This window comes from Mesoplodon bidens (genome assembly GCF_964165515.1).
Source record: "Mesoplodon bidens genome assembly, chromosome: 2".
Classification (NCBI taxonomy): domain Eukaryota; kingdom Metazoa; phylum Chordata; class Mammalia; order Artiodactyla; family Ziphiidae; genus Mesoplodon; species Mesoplodon bidens.
Window position 1 is genome coordinate 80,364,847 of NC_138177.1, and position 23,274 is coordinate 80,388,120.

Here is a 23,274-nt window from a genome sequence, read left to right on the forward strand (position 1 = left end):
GCTCAACAAATAAATGTTGAATATAAGAATGACCGTTCAATCATAGTAAATCAGTAGTAACTGATTTGTGGGGTAATTTTATACCTAGTTTTAATGCAATTTTATTCCTTTCAACAAAGATGAATGTTTAAATACATACCTCCATGTAATTAATAAGGTAATTAGTAAGAACTACTTTTCTAAAACTTATTACCTAAATGAATCCATGAATCCAAAAAATGATTCTGATTTTGCTTTGAAGAAAAAAGGTCATCATGCCTTAAAAGGGATATAATATTTAGGCTCAGGATTTTCTGGAACTTAGTTCCATTGCCTTGTCTATGAGATTTCTTCTAGCCCTAAAATGTGAAGTAACACAACTTTACTTCTATTCTTCCCCACCCTCACGCCCACCCCCTCAACCTGGCCTCATTTTAATCTTCCAGGATGCTCTGCAGTAAATGCCAAGTCTTTTCTAGGCTCAGAATCTTTGCACATAAGATTCCTTTAACCCTCCCTTCCTCTGTCATCTAGCTAACTCCTACTCCTTCTTCCAGGCTCAGCTTGAAACTGTCCCAGAAAATATTTCCTGACCCCTAAGACTGGGTTAGTAGCACCTTGGATGCTACTCTGATGCAGCTTGTCTGCATCATGTTATTTATCACATTAGATTGTCATCAGGCCATTAAGGTGAAAGGGATGAGAACACAGACACTGGAGCTTTACTGCTGCAGTTCCGAGCCCACTAGCAGGGTGAATTGGGCAAGGGTGCCTCTTACAGCCTGTCTCATAAGGTTGTTGAGCGTATTAAATGATTGAAGGATTCGTATATGGAAGCATATAGAACAAGGTTTGGTACATAGTATCATATAATGTTTGCTGATTCTGGTGTTAAATGTTATTATCTGTTTGGTCAAATTGAGCCCACAAGCTCCTTGAGAGTAGGAAGCATGTTTTATTCACTGTTGTACCCTAGCACTGTAAATCTTCTGTAAATATTTGTTGAATAAATGGATTTATCTTTTCTGCTTCACTGGAACCATACTGGGGGACCTTCTTACTTGATAAACCTAGTGATGAAGCCACAACGCTTCAAAGAAAAGAGATGACGAGTGGGTGGAGGGTACCAGTTGTCAAGTCTGCTCAATGCTAAAGCAGTCTTATTCAGAATAGGATAAAGTTTTAGTAACACCATTTAAAAAGCTGTGACTAGTGATAAATTACAGGAAAATTAACATGCCAATGGAAGTGATAATTAATGCTGTTGAGTGTAGACACAGTAAAAGAAAACAAAGCGGTTTAACTCCACGCCCTCCTCCAACCTATAAGGACTGAGCCATTTTCTTTTCAGTCTGTCTCAGTACCCCAGTGCTGCGTCCACAATCCACATTCCTTACTTAGCATGGCTCACAATGTCATTCAAGTCCTGGGCTCATGCCTAAAAATACGCTAGCCTCAATCATTATTCTGCATGAGCATCCTGCCCCACTGCCTACTCTACAGCATCTCCCTCACCTGATGCCCAGCTCCTTGCTCAGAAAACCTACTTCTATTCTTTGAGACTCAGCTCTGGTGTCACCACTGGGAAAGCCATCTCTGGTGATCCCAATTTCTCTTGTGCCTCAATTGCTTGCTATGTGAGCTTAGTCACAGAGTCATCTCCTCATGTGGTATTATTCTTCCACCAGATTGCAATCAGGACATGCAACTTTCATCTCAGCATGGCTGGCACCGAACAGCGTGCATGGAAGGGAGCAAACATACAGTAACACAATAAGCGTCCAACTACTGAATGAATGGTTGGATGGATGAAGGGACAGGTGGATGGAACTTCACTGCTCTCTTCTTCACACCTTCACTGTGAATGTTCTTATTCTTTCTTCTTGCCTCATGAGGCCTTAAATTCAGCCTCTGAGGACTACTTCTGAACAACCTTGGGTAAACGTGGCCTCTCAGAGCCTCATTTTCCTTATTTTTGAATTAGAGATGATTAGTAGTGAATACTAAACAAATAGATGGTTCCTGGTTTATAATAAGTTCCATGTAGATAATATCATCTGCAAATGACAGTTATGTTTCTTCATTTTTAATGTTTATACCTTTGATTTTCTTCTCTTACTGGATTGGCATAGATTTCCAGTACCAAGTGGAAGAGTAGCATGATGCTGGGCATCCTTATCTTGCTTCTGACCTTAGAGAGAGGGCATCTAAAGTTTCTCCATTAAGTCAGATACAGACTTATTTTAAAAGATTAGTGAACCAAGTATCTTTCTAATCTTTGGAGTACAGAGGTGAGTGAAATCTATACCTTGACATGTATACCCATTTTTGCTGTGGCTCACAATTTACTTTTCTTCTCTCCCCATCCTTCAGGGATACAGGGTTCCAGGCTATATGTAGCTCAGAAAAACAAAACTAAACAAAAACAAAAAAACCCACAGTCTTGTGCTCATGCTCAGGGGAACATGTGTAGGAGGCCGACTATTTCAGAGCCAGCCGTCAGCCCAGGTAATCCTGGTGAAAATGTCCTCTTCCCTCCACTGCCTTTGATCAGATGGGAAATATTCTCACTTCCCCTGCCCAAATTCTCCTCTAGGGAATAAGATATTCAATATCTGAACACATTCGATTTCAATGAAATATTCATTTTTACACATTATACTTTAATAGAAAGTTTACTTTAAAAAAGTATATTCAATGGACTTGGAAGGCATTATACTAAGTGAAATAAGTCAGAGAGAGAAAGACAAATGCTGTATGATATCACTTACATGTGGAATCTAAAAAACACAGCAAACTAGTGTATATAACAAAAAAGAAACAGACTCACAGATATAGAGAACAAACTAGTGGTTACCAGTGGGGAGAGGGAAAGGGGGAGGGGCAGGAGATTAAGAGGTACAAACTATTAGGTATAAAATAAGCTATAAGGATATATTATACAGAGGGGAATATAGCCAATATTTTACAATAACTATAAATAGAGTGTAACCTTTAAAAATTGCAAATCACTATATTGTACACCTGTAACTTATATAATATTGAACAGAAACTATATTTCAATTTTAAAAAGTGTATCCAAGAGAGGTTGCCCACAAGTGAACATTGATGCTCCTCTCAGATTCTTAAAAAATATTTCTTTATTAAATGTACTCAACATATATCTTTTCTTCTATAAAAGCTGAGCACTGTGCTGGATTCTTTGGACAAAGCTATGAATAAGACAGTCATAGAACTTACTCTCATGGAGTTTGCATGCTAATTGCAGGAGAGAAATGAAACAGGGAAAACAGAGAATAAAGTGTTTCAAATATGAAGAAAATGAAAGACTCACAGAGAAAAGGGGGAGACTATTTTAGAGAGAGTGGCCAGAGAAAGTCTGTATAAGGAAGTGACATTTAGGGTTAGGATGGGAAGGAGCTCCCCTCAGAAAGGTTGGGACTGGAGTTGGAGGGCTGACTCCAGGCAGAAAAGGAGAAAAGGCCCTGATGTGGGAATTCAAGTTTTAGGACTTAAGAGGAAGCAGCTACACGCCACGAGGAAACAAAACAAAACAAAACATAAGACCAAAAAACTATATGTTACCTACTAACAAGTGAATCAGGCTCAACAATAACTGTAAGGGTTGAAAATCTTCTTTTTTGAGCAAAAGAACCAGTACAAGGAGGAAAACACGGCTGAGCTCTCCCAACAGTCAGGCACTGACTGATGCATGTGTCCGTGTCATTTCAATCCTAGAAGGTGGTCAGTTCACCACACCAGTCTGGATGATGGGATTAGAAAGCTGGCCCTGGCTGGCAACAACAGGGGGTCTACTGAGAAGAACACTTCATTGATAGCTGTGGTTCAGGTGAGTTTATCCCTGTCCTATTTTCCCCTCCCTCTTTCCTGAGAATTTTCACCATGAGAAACACCGAAAAGCGTTCAGAATCTCTGAGTTTAGTCAGAATTATTTCTCTTGAAATAGGCAGAAATCCTATTCAATTAGATAAGTAAACAAATCACATTATGATGGCGGGATGGATGTAGTTGTTCATGTAACTGAAAAGAACAGGGATAGATTAGGAATGGTTGAATTGAAGCCCTCAAATAAACTTTTCTCTGTTTCTCCCTCTCTCTGCTCTTCTTTTCTCTGTTTTGACTCGATGTTCAGGCTACACCTTCCAGCATCTTCAGTTTGTGTTGTCTTTGCAATTAGCAATTCCAACAGAGAAAGCGGGCTTCTTTAACCTTAGCTTCCAGGTCACATACCCATGCCTGACACACCCCCGCCCCCCCCACCGCAACTACCTGCCCCATCACTGGTCTGTGGGACGTGGGAGGTGCTGACTGACAGGCCTGGGTTACAGACCTAGCCCTGGAACTGGAGGATGAAGAGGTAGAGATCAATTTAACTATCTCCACTTTACTTCTCAAGAAAGATTCTTATTGGCTATTTTCCTATGTGACCACAACCTCTATGGGAATCCAGGAGAGTTCCCAATTTTGGGACTACACTGCTTTAGGCTTCCACTTGCTAATGTAGTTCAGTGGTGTGGAGTCCTTCTGCACTCTAGACACTGGTCTGGGGGGGTGTTCTGTCTTCTAAGGAAAGGCCTTAGGTCTGATTCACTTTCCAGTCTTCAACTTAATGACTGCCATCCTGACCTCTGCCCAGGGGCAATTTGAAGCAATTTACTGGGGGTGAAGAAGACTAACAGATTTTGGCCTCTTGATGCAAGGCTGTGTCCTAGTGGATGGCTCTTTTAATTAGGGTGACCTACTCTTGAGTGTCACTCCAGTGTAATTATTAATAGCACCCCTACTCACACTCAAAATTGTCCCACTTTGGATGATAAATTGTATGGTCACCGTACTTAAAATGGGATTAATTCTTCCCTTCCTCAGACAGGAATGGCACAGTAGGAGGAGTCTGATGTAGACCCTGGAAACAGTCTTTCCATTAGCAGTTTTTTTTTTTTACCTTCATGCCCTTGCTGTCGCTCTGGAAGGAGCAGAACATTTCATTTTTCCAACCTGGCATGGCTCAATATGTCTGATTCTTGACCATTTGAGTTTGCCAGCTAGAGGCAGAAAGAGCATCTTTAGCCAGGCTGTAATTTCTTCCTCACTGCTTCTACACAGGCCCAGTTTGAACATCAGCATGTCTCTTTCTTTAGAACATTTATAAAAACTACAGGTAGTCCAAACCTTCAAAAATCCTGACATGTCAATCAAGACATCTAAAACTCCAGCCTTGAAATGCTGGGGTCTGAGACCTTTCACTCCGTTTTTTTGGTTACCATATCACAAGTATTTCCAATTCTCTAGCCTGATACAGAGGGACCCTTTCTACTCTCACCCTCCCTCAACTTAGCCAATTGCACATTTAAGGATCTGTACTACTATACCCCATGACCAGCTGTATAGAACTCTCTTGGCTGCAAGAGATAGAACTTAACTCAAAGTAACTTAAGCCCGAAGAGAATGTTTTGGCTCATGCAGCTAAAAAGTCTGGGGGTATCTTGGCTTCAGGAATGGTCAACAATAGGGTAAGGATTTGCTTGTGATTATGTTCTCTCTCTCTCTCTCTCTCTCTCTCACACACACACACACTTTTCTCAGCTCTGCTTCTTCTATTAGCTTATCCCTTGTACAGCAATGGAATAGATTAATTGGCAGGTGTTAATCTTGTACCCACCATGATCTGCCACTCTGTAAACCACAAAGACTAAGGATTGGGAAGGGGGTTATTTTCCCAAAGCTGCTGTTATCAGAAAAGGAGGAGATGGATGCTTGTGAGGGTAAGAAAAACAATAGATGTCCACCTTATACTTGAAATCTTAAAAGGTGTAGGCACAATTCCCCTTTTGAAAGGTGAGGATGAGAACAGTTATGTAGCCTACCTCAAAGTAAAGTTTAAAAAAAAAGGCAAAGGTAAAATATTTGCTTACTTTAATAATAAAACTCAAACCCATAGTCTTAAAAGTTTAGACTTTTCTGAAGATGCTGTGTGCTTTTGAACCTGTCGTCAAATTGGAAAACTTGACATCCATCCTCTAACAGCTGGGGAGCCCTTCTTTCCCTCCTTTTATCTGCTTGCCTGTTACCTTCCCCTGAGGACAAGGAGATTGGGAGTGGGCCCATGACAAGGAAGAAAGGAATGTCATTTCTGTCTGGTCTCACACTCTGCATATCTTTACTGGAAATGTGCAGTTTATTCATTTCAACTTCAACATCTTCAGCAATGATCCGTAACAGGCATTAGTTAATTCAACAAGCATTTGTTGAATGCCTAATCCCTTATCCTTTCTCTCTTCTCTGTCTTCACCCTCTGCCTGTCTCCTAGACCTTTCCCATCAGCATTTAAACATCCACAAGGAGCTCTCATCTTAAAAACCAAATAAACCCCCCACAAACAGAGAATCCTCCTTAGACCCTCCTTCCTGCCCAGCTACCTCCAGCTGCTTCACAACCAAATTTCACACACTAAGTGTCCCTACATACGACCTGCATTTTTTCATCTCCTGTTCCCTCCTCTGGCCACTCCTGGCCTACTCCTTCTCTCACTGGAACAAAAGAGTTTATGGAAAGAGCACCACTTTCTGGGAACACAGACATCTTTGTTAAATACCATGTGGTAATTGTTTGTGTGATGCTAACTGGAGAATGAGCTTCTTGAGGGTAAGACATAGCTTGTAGTTAAGTTATTGATGGCTACTCTGCAGATATCTTACTGTTAAATGTCCTTTGTCTACTCCAGGCATAGTGAATAGTTAGTGTTAAATAAATTTGTTAAAGTAACGAATTAACTTAGGTTGGCAAAATAAAATGAGGGGCAGGTTTTGTATGTGATGGAGATAGTGAAGTTTTAGGTATCATGAGCTGAAATTAGAAATGTAGGAGGAGGAGAGTGTACCATATTAGAAGCAAGGCAGAAAGTAGTTTCAACCAAGGCCTGGTAGACTGTGTTAAATGTTACAGGCAAGTGCATAATTTTTTTTTCAAGCTGAACACTAGAAAAGGTTGCTAGATTTGCCAAACCACCATTATCAATTATCCTTTTTTGGGGGGTGGGGCACGCTTTCACTGGAATGTTACCAGACTGCAAACCATTAAGGAGCAGTAATTTGTAGGGTCTGGAAAATTCAAGGAGTACAGCCCCATTCATTTAGGTGGATGGTCAACACAGTGACATGCAATAGGAATTTTGGGGAGGCAGGTGATCATATTTGTGTGCTTCTCATCAATTCTACACCTTAAATTAATCCAGCCCATTTTATGCCTGTGGTTAAGGACCTCCAAAGAAAGAGAACTACAGCAGAAAAGCAAAGTGGATCCACTTTTCTTAAATGTAAACTAAATCCCTCATCCATTAAGTTCCAATTCATGTGCCTTTGAAATGTGAGAGGCCAAGTGGATATGACGGGTAATTATGACCTACTACCTTGTTACTTTTCAAAAACATTTTAGAGGATCCTAGAAATCCTCCTTAGGTCCTATCTCCATTCACTACACTCTGATCGCTCTCCTTGGGAGAGAACACAGCTTTTAGTCATGCAGTCTCTAAGTGGCCCTTCCTTGATTTTCCCACGAGCGTCCTGGGAATTAGACAGGAATTTGTGGAGGATGTTACAGACCCTTGATAGTCTGGAAGCGGAGTTCCTCTCTGGTAGCCAACGTCCTCCTTCCCTAACCCCCTCACCCCACGCGTTCGCTATACAGCGGCCACCACTTCTGTTTTGTAGGACCCAGGAAACTGAATCCTAAAGGTGAAAGGAAAAGATAAGCAGAAAGTCCAGCAAGTTCTTCATTCAGCAGCACACGGGTTTTTACGCGTCTTCTAGTTAATTCATGTAATTTGTTTTCTACCTCTTAGTTTAATTACTTTTCTTGAAAAGATGCCTGGGACAAGGCCAACAACCGAGGAAGGAATGTCATCGGGTCAGGATCTGGGAACAATCAGCTCTTATGGTCTTAAGGATGAAGCGCCAAGATCTTAAGGAACCTGAATTCCTGGTGAGCAGTCAAGTTCTTTAATCCGCCCCCAGCAGGATTCCGGTGGCTTAAAACAGAAATGGAAAAAGAAAAAGAAAATCTATTTAAAAAATCCCAGATGACCTAAAGCGAACCCATCCCCACCTTCCTCATTTCTAAAGAAAAGGCCTCTCCCCACGCAGTCCCCCCGCACACTGCGACAGCTCAGCGACAGGACCCCAGTTAAGAACTCCCGCGCAGGGACCCGCGCCCTCCGGGGCCGCTGGCTCGGCATGCGCCGCGGGGCGGGGCCCAGGGTCGGATCCACGCGCCGCCCCCTTTCCGGGAGCGCTTAGGGAAGGAGGCAGCGCCTCTGCTCCGGGTCCGGGGTCCTAGTCTGGTCGGAGCTGCCTCCCGGGCGCCCGCTGCTGTGGTGGCAGGAAGTCCTCGGGAACTACAAATCGAGGCATGCTGGGAACATTCCCCTGCTCCTCCCAGGAAATGTCCTTTGTCCAGCCCTACAGGAAGCCCCAGCGAGGAGCCAGCCGGGCGACCAGCCAGTCCGCCAGCCAGCCCGCGGCCGCTGCAGCCGCCGCCGCCGCCGCCGCCGCCGCCGCAGCACAAGAGCAGACGCGCCGCGGCGCGGGGCTCGGGCCGGGGCGCGCGGTGCCCTCGCTCCTTGCCGCGCCCGCCGCCGCGCAGGTAGGAGCGTGGCTGCGGCTGGGCTCCCACGCCGCCTGAGGATGGGGCTGATCTGGACCCGACCCGACCGCTGCAGGGATGGGGTGTGCGCCCGAGAGCGGGTGGCGGAACGGCCGGGCGAACTTGTACCGCTGTCCGCGCCCCGGGGGCGCAGGGGCTCCGGGGCCCCGGGCGCAGGGGGGGTGTTCTTGGCGGCCCCCAAGACCCGGACAGAGCTCCCTTCGGGGTCTGTGGCGAGGGGCGGGGAGGAGGAGGCTGAGACGCGAGGGAGGAGGCAGCGCTTGGAGAGGCAGTCAGACCGTCCCGCCGACCACCGAAGGGGGCATCCGAGACCCTCGGAAAAACGAAGCCCAGGGAGGAGCTTGGGAGGCAAGGAGAAGGTGAAGGGCTTTGTGTGCAGCTGCGGACGGGGACCGACTGCGCTCCCCTCGCCTTGTATCTCCGCGCCCCCAGCCCCACTCGGGGCATTTGGGGGTGGGGGTGGGAGACTCCGAGGGGGGCCAGCGGGTCATCTTGGGTCCTTGTGAAATGTGTTCTCCCTTTTTCTCTCCGCTCCATTCTATCCTGACTCAGAGCAGCGGCTTGGGCAGCCATCAGACTGGACAAATGGCACAATACGGATGAGTGGGTAGATGGGCAGCAGCTCGTCGTCCTAGGGGTGGTCGCAGTTTAGCTCTGATAGGCTTCCCAACGCCAAATGTCCATGTCTGCCGGTGGAGCAAAGCCGATACCTTCACCCGGGGAGAACACCGAAGCTGAGGGCTGTGAGTGAAGGCACCGGGTGAAGTGCGCGTTGGGAGGAGAGGGCGAGTAAGAGGTTGAGGGCGGGAGCCAGCGGCAACAGGGGCGCGCTGTGTACCTTATGGCCACGCTTCGAGAATTGGATGACCACTTCCTCTGGGACTTTCCACGATTTTCCTTTTTCCTAACCGCCTCCACCCCCACCCCAAATAATGAATCACCCACCCATTGCTACGTGAGCATTAGACTGGATTCAATCTGGTGATGTTTTATCCTTGCTCTGATAGCTGGCCTATTTGTCTTTTACCTGTAAGGTGACATGAATACTCTGCGTCCCCTATGGCGTTATCCTCCTCCCATGGGACTAAGGGTGTGGTAAAGGCGGTTGGAAATGGCTAGCAAGTTAATAGTCTTTGAGGAGCTGTGATGGATGAGGGGGCAACTTTGAACGCAGTCCAAGTGTCACTGAACTCCCCCGCCTAAGAAGCCTCTGTTTCTCCTTTCTCCCCTCCCCTGTTTATTTTACTGCTCTACTCAATTGTCTACCTTCTTCTCTTAACAAGCCAACATAGGGATATTATTTAAAGTGGAATACATTTTAAGAGCCAAATGAACGTTGAAAAATGCCATTTGGGTGGTGAGGCAGGAGTACCCAAGGCTCATGATAATGTGGTAGTCACAGAGCCCTGCGTCCTATATAGGGGGATGCAGAACCTTGTGTGTGTGTGTGTGTGTGTTGGAGGTGGAGGTGGAGGTTGTCGTTGGGGGAAATTTGATGTTAGAAGTTTAGCTGGGCCCCGAAGAGAATATGATGGCACCATAGTGAACAAAGGTCATAAATGGGAAGTCTGGCTACCTTTTACTTTACAGAAAGGAAAACATAGATGGTCTTCAAAAACGACTGGGATTAAGGGAGTGAATGGAAGGAAATCAGACTGAGAAGAACCGGTGATATAGCTGAATTGGCCTGGGAAGGGTGACCTCAGCTGAAGGTTGGATGATTAAGGCTGATGGCATTGCATCGCATTTCCTCTCCCTCCCCCCAAAGCCCTTTGGATTTCCTCAGAATCTACATATTTGCCCAATTTCTAATGTCTAGTAAAGGCAAGGAGAAAGGGTAAAAGCTGGTTAAAGGTGATAAATTAGGACAAGAAAGACCTTGCCTGCTCATGTAGAGTGGAAAAAAAAAAAAGGCTGCAATGTCATTAAGAGGTCTGGAGTGTGAACCTATGTTAATGCCATTTGGGCTTTTCCTTTGATCTAAGTTCCTACTTCTTTTTTCTTTTCCTTCATTTTTTCCCCCTCTCCTAACAGGTTTCTTAGTACATACTACGTAGTGTTAATGTAATCAGAAAGGTAACTCCTAAGTTTAGCATTCAAAACCCTTAACAATTCAGTGTTTACTTAACCTCTCTTCTCCGCTGGACCTGGGCCACCTCATGTTACCTACCCGTTCTTGCAGCAAATAGCTCCCCAGACATTCTTCCACCTGTGTGTCTCCATCAAGTTGAGCTCCATGCCTGCACTGCCCTGATTATTTTCTCCAAATCCTAGCCCAGCTGATGCACAAGTCTTGTAGAAGTCTTCCTAGACCTCCCAGTCAGGATTAATCTCATCTCCATGGTACTTTGCATCCTTTGGATGACGCCCATCTCTGGTCTTCCTTGTGATAGTTAGATGATTTCTTTCTCCCTTTCAAAATGTAAAAGCCTTGAGGGCAGTGGCTCTCTCTACCCTGTCCTTTGTGCCTCTCTGTGCCCAAAGGATGTTATTTGAAAAACATGAATAAATGAAGGAATGAGTAAAAGAATTAAAAGAATGCACATATCTTAATTGATGTCTTTCTTTTTCTGCAAAAAAGAGGATGAAGCCTTTCCCATAGACCTGTAAGAATTCATTGCAGTTGTGGCTCTAAAGCCACAATCTTAGAGTTTTTCCTTTTGTTCCTGCATTAGGAGACCCTAAATGGATCTATCACAGTGTCTAGTACAAAGACACTCATTAAAAGTTTGTTGAAAAGGTTCTTTGCCAGCCTAAAGTTTCAAACTCTATAGGCAGGGTATGGAATGGATTAATCCCAAGGGGATAACCGATGACTTTTGGCATGTTCCTGGACTGAAGAAGGTAATGGTTTCTTCTCAGTTGTGAAGGTTCAATGCGCTTTCTAGAAAGTAGCACTACAAGGGTCATCTGCTACTTGCAACTAAGCCACTGATTCCCATTATGTCGATTTGACTTTATAGCCCAAGCAGTCTACTAGGATTAAAAATGTGGCATATAGAAGTGCAAGACAGATCAGACTTTCATCAAACATTCCTTAAAGACATTGCAGTTTTGTAGTTGCTCATTTATCTCTAACTGGAAAGTTTTTTATGCTTCATTTTTACGTGATGACAAGAGTTACTATTATTGAACATCTATGTCTCAACTGTTCAACTAGGGAATTGCTATGCATTGCCTTAATCTGATGATTTACATATTATTATCCCTATTCTAAAAAGGAGGAAACTGGGGCTCAGAGAGGAGTTAAGAATCTAGCTTGGAGTCCCAGATTCTGGAGACAGACTGAAATTTAGGTCTGTTAACTCTCGAGCCTGTTCAGAACGGTGTGTCTTTGTTCTCCCTGGAAGAAAACTGCTGGATCTATTCCTTCTTCCTCTGAAGTCCTTCACTTTCCAAATTTCCTTCCAGGAATATTGTTGGGCTTCCGAATGCATCCTAATGGATCTCATGTGAGAGGCCCTGGTTTTTCATAAATTCATTATTTTTGTGCCCTCATAATCCCATGGCCATCATTTGGAAAGACCAGGTTTAGAATCAATAATAAAACCTTTGGGCACAGAACTGTTTACCTGGAATTCTTTTCCCTTTTCTCCCAGCCTATCTGAATTCTTTCTGTTCTCCCCCTAGGCCAAGTCTCACCCCTTCTGCAAACTTTCTTGACCACTCCAAGCCACATTTAGCCTTTCCTCTAACCTTTTGCATTGTCTGAAATACCTGAGGCTCAATGTCTTCTTGATGATTGTAAACTTGAATGAGCCTCCACCAGTGTGCTGGAATATTTGCATATTCTCTACACATGGCAGGGACTTTATGTCCAGAACACAACCTGGCATATGGTGGGCTTTCAGGAACTGTGAGTTGATGATGAATTGGTAATGACTCAAAATGCAAAAATGTAGGCATGAAACATTACTTGCATGTTGCCAGTTTGTAGGAGAGGGATCAGAGGATCATTTTCTTAGTTAATTTTCATCCTTTTCGCATGACTGCCCAAAAGTGTAAGCACCCTCTGGAAATATGTGAGAGCAGATCTGTGTATTGCTGAGTTGTAGGAACTTGATCAGTGCTAAGTGATGATGGTGTTTTATTGATGTTGGGTAGCATGGGTGGGGCTATTGCTTCAGTACCTTCCCCATTGCTGTCATGCACACCTTCTACCATATCTCCTAGGAAAGACCTCTTTGCTGTACATCAGAGAAAACTGGAGGGGTTTCCCTGCTTCTGCAGATATGAAAAAAAAAAAAAGGCTGGGATGAGGAAGGAAGATAGTTCCTTCTGTTTTTACCTCTGAGAAGAGTAGCATGATTTGTATGGGGTATGGAATTGGGTTTTATTGCATCATGTATTAATGCGGATGCTAAAAAGATCAGCAGCCTCTCCTTTTTGGTTGAAGAGGCTTTTACTTGTCACAAGATTGAACCCATTTCCTGAGGCTAAGCCCTCTCTTTCCCTGACCTCAAGGCCCCACAGTGCTTTGGAAGCCTCGGTATAAACATAGTGTGCAGGGGTTGTTATAAGCACATTAGTCATTTTAAATGATAGGACAGTTCTTGGGGGTCCCTGCACTTGTCCAGCAAGTCATGCATGGTGCATCCAGAGGCTAGCAACAGTGTTCCAGCCAGCGTGAGGAGGGCCACCTGCAACTCTCTAGTTTCCCCTTCCTGCAGAGGGTCAAGTCTGGGTCATCTGCACACAGCTCTAATTTGCTAAAATGTGTGTAGTTAAGGGGGAAGGGGCCTACATTCATTCAGAGAGGCATTTTACATATATTTTCTTCTGAGAACTTTGTCAAGATCTTACCCAAACTTACAAAACAGGAACAATTCTTTCTGGGTTTTATTAACAAGAAACATATCGCTTTGGTCTCAGTGTCCTGTATATTCAGGAGGTTAGCGCATCTTTGATGCTTGATCATGCTTAGATAGGGCACTCTGGGAAGAACACCTTTCCAGTTATTGACCTGGAAAGTCAACAGTTTTTCCCCACACCTGGGAACCTTGGTGAACTTCAACGGATCACTTTTTTTTTTTTTTTTTAAATTTTATTTATTTTTGGCTGTGTTGGGTCTTCGTTTCTGTGCGAGGGCTTTCTCTAGTTGCGGCAAGCAGGGGCCACTCTTCATCGCGGTGCGCGGGCCTCTCACTCTCGCGGCCTCTCGTTGCGGAGCACAGGCTCCAGACGCGCAGGCTCAGTCGTTGTGGCTCACGGGCTTACTTGCTCCGCGGTATGTGGGATCTTCCCAGACCAGGGCTCGAACCTGTGTCCCCTGCATTGTGTCCCCCAGGCAGATTCTTAACCACTGCGCCACCAGGGAAGCCCCAACGGATCACTTTTTAAAAAAGTAATCCCTCTAGCAGGTATTGACAGTGATTTCTGGTAACAGCAGGTGGTTTTGAAAGCCATGGGTTTTAAAAATTATGTCATTAGAATGTAATCTCCACAAGGCAGAACTCAGCATAATGGGTAGCACATGATAAGTGTTCAGAAAAATTTGTTGAATGAATGAATACGTTATATTTTAAAACATTTCACCTTGATTCTTTCCTAATATGATGGCACTGCCAATTTTTTATAATGAGTTGTGACAAAGGGTGTATGCTTATACGTGATATAAGCTGGGGAAAGGATCTTTTATATGCACATGTATAATTTTTTTAAAAATAGACTTTATGCTTTTGAGCAGTTTTAGGCTCCCAGCAGTATTGAGCAGGAAGTACAGAGAGTTCCCATATGCCCGCAGCCCACCCCATGCATAGCCTCCCCACTTCAACATCCCACACCAGAGTGGTATGTTTGTTAAAATCGACAGACCTCTACTGACACATCATTGTTACCCCAAGTCCATAGTTCACTTTAGCATTTACTGTTGGTGTTGTACATTCTTTAAATTTGGACAAATGGGGCTTCCCTGGTGGCGCAGTGGTTGAGAGTCCGCCTGCCGATGCAGGGGACACGGGTTCGTGTCCCGGTCCGGGAAGATCCCACATGCCGCGGAGCGGCTGGGCCCGTGAGCCATGGCTGCTGAGCCTGCGCGTCCGGAGCCTGTGCTCCACAACGGGAGAGGCCGCGACATTGAGAGGCCCACGTACCGCAAAAAAAAAAAAATTTGGACAAATGTATAATGACATGTGTCCACCACTGTAGCAACATACAGAATAGTTTCACTGCCCTAAAAATCCTCTGTGCCCCACCTAGTCATCCATCCCTCCCTTCTGACCCCTGGCAACCACTGGTCTTGTTTGTCTCCATAGTTTCACCTTTTTTTTTGATGTCATATAGTTGCAATCATACAATATGTAGCCTTTTCAGATCGACTTCTTTGACTTAGTAATATGCGTTCACGGTTCCTCTGTGTCTTTGCATGACTTGACGGCTCACTTCAGCTCTGAATAATCTTGTTTATATGTACCACTGTTTCTCCACTTACCTACTGAAGGACATCTCGGTTGCTTCTCAGTTTTGGCAATTATGAATAAAGCTCCTGTAAACTTCCATGTGCACGTTTTTGTGTGGAGACCTAAGTGTTCAACTCATTTGCGTAAGTAGCCAGGAATACAATTGCTGGATTTTATGGCATAAGTATACTTAGTTTTGTAAGAAACTACTAAACTGTCTTTCAAAGTGATTGTACCATTTTGCATTCTTATCAGCAGTGAACGAGAGTTCCTGTTCTTCTACATCCTCACCGGCATTTGGTGTTTTCAGTGTTTTGGATGTTTTGCTATTCTAATATGTGTGTAGTGGTATCTCATTGTTTTTTTTTTTTTTTTTTTTTTTTTTTTTCTTTTTGCGGTATGCGGGCCTCTCACTGTTGTGGCCTCTCCCGTTGCGGAGCACAGGCTCCGGATGCGCAGGCCCAGCGGCCATGGCTCACGGGCCCAGCCGCTCCGCGGCATATGGGATCCTCCCAGACCGGGGCACGAACCCGTATCCCCTGCATCGGCAGGCGGACTCTCAACCACTGCGCCACCAGGGAGGCCCATCTCATTGTTTTAATTGGCAGTTCCCTAACGACATGTGATGTCGAGCATCTTTTCATATTCTTATTTGTCATCTCTATATCTTTGGTGAGGTTCAGGTTTAGATCTTTTGCCCATTTAAAAATCAGGTTGTTCATTTTCTTGTTGTTGAGTTTTAAGAGTTCTTTGTATATTTTGGGTAACATTCCTTTATCAGATATCTATTTTGAAAATATTTTCTCCCAGCCTGTGGCTTATCTTCTCATTCTCTTGATATATTTTTATATATATGAACTTGTCATATTTTTTTCCTTTTTGGGAAGTGTGAGTGTACCAGATCTATTTAAATATAAAACCAGTTTACCCCAGAAATGAGGAACCAAAGTGTGAAATAAACTTGAAGAAATGCTCCCCTACTTTTTAAAAACTAAGGTAAATGTCAGTTAAATTTAACCAGACTGTGGCCACAGCCTGAACTAGCTTGGGGGCAGTTACTGTAGGAACTCTTTATTTCTGTTTCCTGGCTCCCTCATAGGTACTTGTGTTTGTTGACTGAATTAGTGGCTTGGTAAATAATTCTGGTCACCTACTTCCTGTGCGGCAAGTACCCTTTTATAAAACTTCTTTAAGAGCCTACGTTTGTCTCATAGCTTCATTATGGACCCTTAGGAAAAGGGCTGATGATTATAAATGAGAAGAGAAATCAAGACATACATGGCCTTCCTGTCAGAGCAAGAAAACAAAACAGAACACAAAGCCCTTGAAAACTGCTAGAGAATAAACTTTGGTCTGAGTAGACACTGTAATGATAAACACAGATTTCTTCTGTATTCGATTGTGCTCCCTGCTGCCTTCTCCTCTCAAGCAACTTCTTATTTAGTCTCCTAACTACTCTGTAAAGGTTGGATGTTGGTCTTTTTTCATCCACATTCAATTTCTGCTGGTCTAGTCCTGTCTTTCCTCCAGGGGTAGGAGAGAAGTGGTTGTCCTGTCCAACCAGGAGAGCCCAGGAACATTTCCCACCATGAATGCAGACATGGCTCTGGGCCACCTCTGTTCTTTGCTGAGTTGAGTGGTAAAGGCTTGGAGAGGAGGCAGGACTACTCAATGCCAGCAACGGTTGTTGGCATTTGGCCGTGGGGCGCAGGATTCTTTTTCAAGAACGTTCTAACTGTTGAAGCTAATCGCCACTTTCTATCACATCTACTTATTTAGCAGGATAATTAGGCATGCTTGGCTTCTGGTGTTGACAGGTTATTGGATCCAGTTAGGAGAGCTAGGTTGTTTCCAGGGCTCTGCCTTACTGGGTGTGGTCTTAGCCAGATCACTAGATTGCCTGATCTTGTTAGTTCTTCATTTTGAGGCTGAAGGAGAGAAATAATTATCCCTGACTTTATCCATTGAAAGGACTTTGACAATTAGGTTGGGATCAGCAGATATAAACTAGTATATATAGGAGGGATAAACAGCAAGGTCCTACTGTATAGCACAGGGAACTATATTCAATATCTTGTAATAAACCATAATGGAAAAGACTATGAAAAAGAATGTATATATACATGTATAACTGAGTCACTGTTCTGTACAGCAGAGATGAACACAACTATACATCAATAAAATAAATTAAAAAAAATAAAGTATTTGAGGGCTCATTTTGTGGGGAATCACGAACGTGCATAAATCCATATGTTCCCACCAGGACTTATAATTGGGAGGTGGTAGGGAGGGAGAGGAAACAATAAGGTACAAATTATTATAACTATGATTATATTTTAAAAACTAACATTAGGCAGAATGAGATAAGGAAAAGTACCTTAAGGAGTCGTGCCAAGTGAAATAATAATAATTCTTTCTGAGCACTTAACACTCATCCAGTAAGATACAGTTGTTTTCCCTGTTTTATAGATGAAAAAGCCCAGGCTCAAAGAGGTTGAGTAACATACAGAGCTAGAGACTGGATTCACTCGCGCGGTCTGGCTCCAGAATCTGAGCTTTTAACCACTACGAGTGTTGCTTCCCTCCAGGAAAGGAGAGACTGCATCAAACCATTTTTTGAGAACGAACAGCATGGCAAGAGAAGAGAAACATAGGGTGCCTTCTGGAAGGCTTACAGCATCCCTTTTTGTCTGAGGTTAGCTGGCAGAAGTCAGGGAGAGGTTAGAGAGCTTTGGGCTACATTGTTGAGGGCTTAGAGTTTGTGCTTCTGCGGACTCACTGGCAGAGTCAGAGGTTTCGGACACACTGGCAGAGTCAGTCAGGTTTCTGAGCAGGAGGGGACATGGAGTGGCAACTGTGTTTTAAGATGGATCCAGCAATGATATGTAGGTCCCTGTAACTGGTAAGAGTGTTTACTGCAGTGAGAATGGAAAATAGAGGAGAGACATAAAAGGAAGGACTTGGCAGCTGATTTGATTGAAAGGGGAGAGGGGAGCAGTCAAAGCTGACTCCAGGGTTTTCAACCTGATGAGTAAGAACGGAGAGGCATTAACAGAAATGGGCACCGTCAGGAGGAGTTGATTTGTAATGAAGATTTGGGAGGAAAACGAATGCTTTTCAATATGACTAGGGTCAGGTGCTTTACAAATGGAAATTCACTTCGTGTTTTCAACAACCTTTCAAGGTAACTTGTTTTTCCCATTGTATAGATGAGGGAACTAAGTCTCAAACTGGTGAATAACTGTACTAGGAGCATACAGTGTATCAGTGACAAACTTCTGTTCAAAACCAGGTCTATTGATGCCTTAACATGTGCTTTCCCCCACTTTGGGCTGCCGTCTGTCCTGTGTCCCATGTGACATACAGGGCAGCACTTCAGGATAGAAGGGACATTAAAGCCCCTCAGTGGTGATGCTTGGTGCATCATTAGAAATGTGGACCTGGAGTATAGGTCAGGGGTTCGGTGGGGGATGGGGAGTTTCACTTTCGTGGGGTCTGTAGACAGAGCAGGTATTTATTGAAAACTAGGGGAAGGGGCAAAACGATTAAGGGGAGAGGGAGAAGAAAATGTAAACAAAGCTGCAAGGTTGACCTGTTTTAGTAGATAAGAAGAGGGGCAGGGCGGTAAGGTAAGTAGAGAGGGACTAGGACAGTGCAGTATCTTGGATGCTAAGGAAGGATTTCTGTAGTCATTTGTCGAGTCTCGATTATATATGCCCAGCACTTTACAGTGTTGATGGTGAGATCAAAGAAGAGACCGACCACTGGACTGGAAGATGGAAAGTTATAGCTGATATTGATGTGAGCCAGACTAAACGTTAGCAATGACTATGATCTACTGAGATGGCTCACACCTGGGAAGCCCATGGTTCACCAGGAAACTGATGTCTGTGGTGACGAGGTTAGAGTTTATCAGGGCTCATTGACACCAGCCCTCCTTTTCCCAATAGCCTGTAAGACGTGTTGGCCAAACAATGGCACTGCAGAAGGAGATGTAATATTGCTTGATAATTGGCTTTAGGCATTTAAAAAGTCCCTGCAGAAGAAAAAGTCTCTCCTTTCAATGAGAGAGTTTCATAGTTTGAATTTTTAAAAACGTCTTTAAAAATTCTTTTAAAAATGATAGTACTGGACTTCCCTGGTGGCGCAGTGGTTAAGAATCCGCCTGCCATTGCAGGGGACACAGGTTCGAGCCCTGGTCCGGGAAGATCCCACATACCGCGGAGCAACTAAGTCCATGCGCCACAACTACTGAGCCTGCTCTCTAGAGCCCGCGAGCCACAACTACTGAGCCCACATGCCACAACTACTGAAGCCCACGTGCCTAGAGCCTGTGCTCCGCAACAAGGGAAGCCACCACAATGAGAAGCCCGCGCACCGCAACGAAGAGTAGCCCCCGCTCGCCGCAACTAGAGAAAGCCCGTGTACAACAACGAAGACCCCAACGCAGCCAAAAATAAATAAATATTAAAAGAAAAAAATGACAGTCAGTACTAATTGTTCAGGTTGATATGCCATAGGCTTTCTTTTCTCTCCAACTGTCCCTTTTATGATGACTTTTTTTTTCTTTTTTTTATGATGACTTCTTTTTCAAATGCTGTACGAAGAACATGGAATTATTAAATGTTTACTATAACACTCCATTAAGTCAATGCTAATTCAAAACGACTGCTTTTTTCTGGCCAATGAGATGTCTGTTTTGTCTAAGAAAGACGGTAGATAATTCAAAACCTGTTAATTCAGAGGTCGTTTCTGAGGATCCCATGAAGGTAAGTTTGAAGAATATCTTTTATGTTTTTCAGTGGAAAAATATTTAAAATCAAAATGGGGGAAAAAGCAAGAGTCCAGAAGAGAACAGGAAAAATAGGAAGAAAGAAGTTAGCATCGATGAAATTCTATCAGCAAAGCCAGAGCACTAAAACCCACGAATAGGACAGAGCTCGTTGGGAGAGTCTGGTGCGGGGGAGATTGTACTTAAAAGGAATCAGGTAACCTGAATGGTAGTCCCAATTCTGCCACCAATTCACTACCTTTGTGAGTTCAAACAAGGCACTTATCTTCTCTGGTCCTCATTTTCCTTATCTGTAAAATGAGGGATCCTTTAAAGAAATTTTCAACAAAAAAATTGTGAGATTCTCCCATTATCTGTGGAGGGAATCTCTTCATTTAACTTGTGGTTGGCTTGCTCCTGTCACCTGGCCCACTTCTGCACCACCTCCCATGCAGAGAATGCAAAGCTATTCAAACAAGCAAAAAGATATGATAGAAAAGGGGGTGAATCTGAGAAACTGTATTTGTAGTCATGGGCCGTGTTGGGTGAGTATGGGTTGGGTGGTACCCTTCCTTAATTGTCCTTAAGTGTGACCTGGACTCCTTGTACTGGGGAGTTTGTTTTACTCCCAGAATCCCTTTCTTCATCTGGGTATTTCCGTGTTATTCTGTATTTGCAGGCAGGATGACTTTGCTAACACTGAAGATTTGTTACGAATGAGTTGGTGACTTTTTAATTTTAAAAAGATTTTAATTCATTTTCTTTTCAGAAGAGAAGGATTAACAAAGTGTTTCGTGTCCTGGGTAGGTTATGGGTTGATTAATGTGCTTTGACTCATTGCCCAAATAAGCAACTGATGGGAACCATAAAACCGGGGTCAAACTTGTATAAATAATCTATATCCTAGAGAGGCAGTGTGTTAGAGGCTTGAAGAGCAATTTAACATCCTCTCAGTGCACCTGCCACATAACACAAGGAAGTGAAAAGCCGACAAACTACTGATGGCCGGGAGCCCAAGTCTCCAGCCTGAATCTTTCAGCCAAGCTCCATAGGCTATGTTGGGCTGTGTAGAAAGGGGATTGGAACAGAAATTGAGATGCCAGTGTCTCCTGTCTGTCCTCAACTGGTGCATTCATGAGTAATTCACTTAACCTTTCTGGGTCTCTGTTGCCTGACTCATCTGTAACAGGGCACTAGACTAAATCAGCAAACTGGATCAGGCAGGTTGCGTTTGCCAGGTGCTTCATTCTGCTCCATACCCTTTGAAACTTACTGATGTTTTTGTCTGTGCTACTGCCTGATTTGAGCTTTACTGTCACTATCTTCTCTTCTTCACTGGTCCACCAAAAGATCTTGTGGCATACAGTGGTGAAATTGCTCTTATCCCCCTTCCCCAAAGCTGCTCTGGATGATTTCGGAAATGATAGGAATGTATCATGAATCCTCTGTACTACTGGTTTATAGCAGGGCTTTTGTTTTGTTTTGGGGCCATGAATCCTTTCAGAGTCCAAGGGAAAGCTGTGGGCCTTCTTATCAGAAGAGAGGTTCTGTGGACACATTCACATAAGTTATCAGGGAGTTCATGGACTCTGAAGGCCCTCAGACTAAGAACCCAGGCCTAAGGAAAATACCATTTTTCTGTTTACAAGCTTCTATAGGAGGGCTGCTCTCTCCAGGAAATGCCAGGAACTAGAGGTAAAAGGATGTAAGGAACCCAAACAGTCTGAGCCTGACGACTGACTTAGGAACTATGGTGTTCAAGGTGTGAGTGGGTCCTGGCCACTCCAACCTCCTCCTTGAGACAGACGCCTCACTGCCTGGATGAAAGCTGTGTCCTGTAACTGCTTCCGTGCACCATAGACTTACCATGTCTCCTTGGCTAAAACGGAAACTATCTGCGAGCTTTTGGTTTCCAATATAAAGTGGGAGCGTGATATCTTCTAGCTGTTCTCTTTGTAACGTGGTATGAGTACATTTGGATGGCATCCTTAGTGTTTCACTGAGAAGGACACTAATTTAAAAGTTCTCAGGTTGGGCTAATAAAGTAATTCTGTTCCTGCCAGTGTTCATCTCATGGAGATCACTTTTTCATAAATCACCAGTGCATTAGCTTCCTTTTCATCTACACACATTTTTTTATCCCCTTAGAAGATCATCCTGGAGATGATGAATTATCAGTGTACTTAATCTGTTGGACCCTTGCATCATTTTGTCAGCTTGACTTTCCTGGGGATAAAGCATTCCTCTCGCAGAGATGTCATGACCAGTGCCCCCAGCCAGGTTTATTTCCTCTCCCTCTTTTCTTTTTTTTTTTTGACTACGCCACATGACTTGTGGGATTTTAGTTCCCCAACCAGGGATCGAACTCAGACCCTTGGCAGTGAGATCAGGGGGTCAGAAGCACTAGACTAACAGGGAATTCCCTCCTCTCCCTGTTGCTGAACTAATGGTGGAAATAAACAAACACTGGCTGTGGCACATCCTTCTTTGAGTTCTTGGGAAATATGCAAGTAGATGAAAGCGGAAACAGTTTTCTGATTCTATTTTGTATATTACAGCTGTTCCTCTATCTCATAAAAAGAAAAAAAAGAGACTCAAAAGCATGAAACTTAAATTTCTTTAATCTCTTTTCCCCACTGCCTCTCTCCTCAATACCTGAGAGCTCTGTTCAATATTAGGCATTGTAATCACTCCTGACTTGGCATACTTTGTAAAAAGCAGACTAATCCTTTTGTGGAAGTCACTGACATTTTATTACGGTCTGTTCAGAATGTAAATGAATATAATCAACCTTAAATTTCAGAAAGAAAAAGGATTTGTTATGTTTTCTATTTTTAAAATTTATTAGTAAGCTTCATAGCACATAGAAAAGTAAAATCACATATACCACCACCGAACTTCAACAGTGATCAATGTATGGCCATCTTGTTTCATCTGCATCCCTGCTACTCCCCTCTGTTCTGGAATTCCAGACATATCATTTCAAATGAAGCAAATTCCAGACATAGCATTTCACCTGTAAATATTTTCCTGTGTGTTTCTTAAAAACACAAGAGTAATTCCTCAATATCAAATATCTAATCCTCATTCACAAGTCCACAATTGTCTTATAATTTGTTGTAGTTTATTTCAATTGGGATTCAAATAAGGTCTATCACTGAGGTTGGTTGATACATCTCAAGTGTTTTGATTTGTACGTTTCTCTCCTTTATTGCCATTTTTATCATTTTTAATTAATTAATTAATTAATTAATTTTTGGCTGCATTGGATCTTCGTTGCTGCACACGGACTTTCTCTAGTTGCAGTGAGCAGGGGCTACTCATTTGTTGCAGTGCGCGGGCTTCTCACTGTGGTGGCTTCTCGTTGCGGAGCACGGGCTCTAGGCATGCGGGCTTCAGTAGTTGTGGCACACGGGCTCAGTAGTTGTGGCTCGCGGGCTCTAGAGC

The 23,274-nt window shown here is 43.7% G+C and overlaps 1 protein-coding gene across 1 annotated transcript in view; it reads left to right on the top strand.

The window, feature by feature from the left end:
- ZNF697 (zinc finger protein 697) overlaps window positions 1-23,274 on the top strand; it is a gene marked incomplete at its 5' end in the record, with an annotated part of 52,049 nt that overhangs the window by 16,780 nt on the left and 11,995 nt on the right. The window contains one exon of the mRNA XM_081258430.1: window positions 8,197-8,637. Coding sequence (XP_081114556.1) covers window positions 8,197-8,637 — 441 coding nt within the window. The remainder of the gene's footprint in view (window positions 1-8,196; window positions 8,638-23,274) is intronic.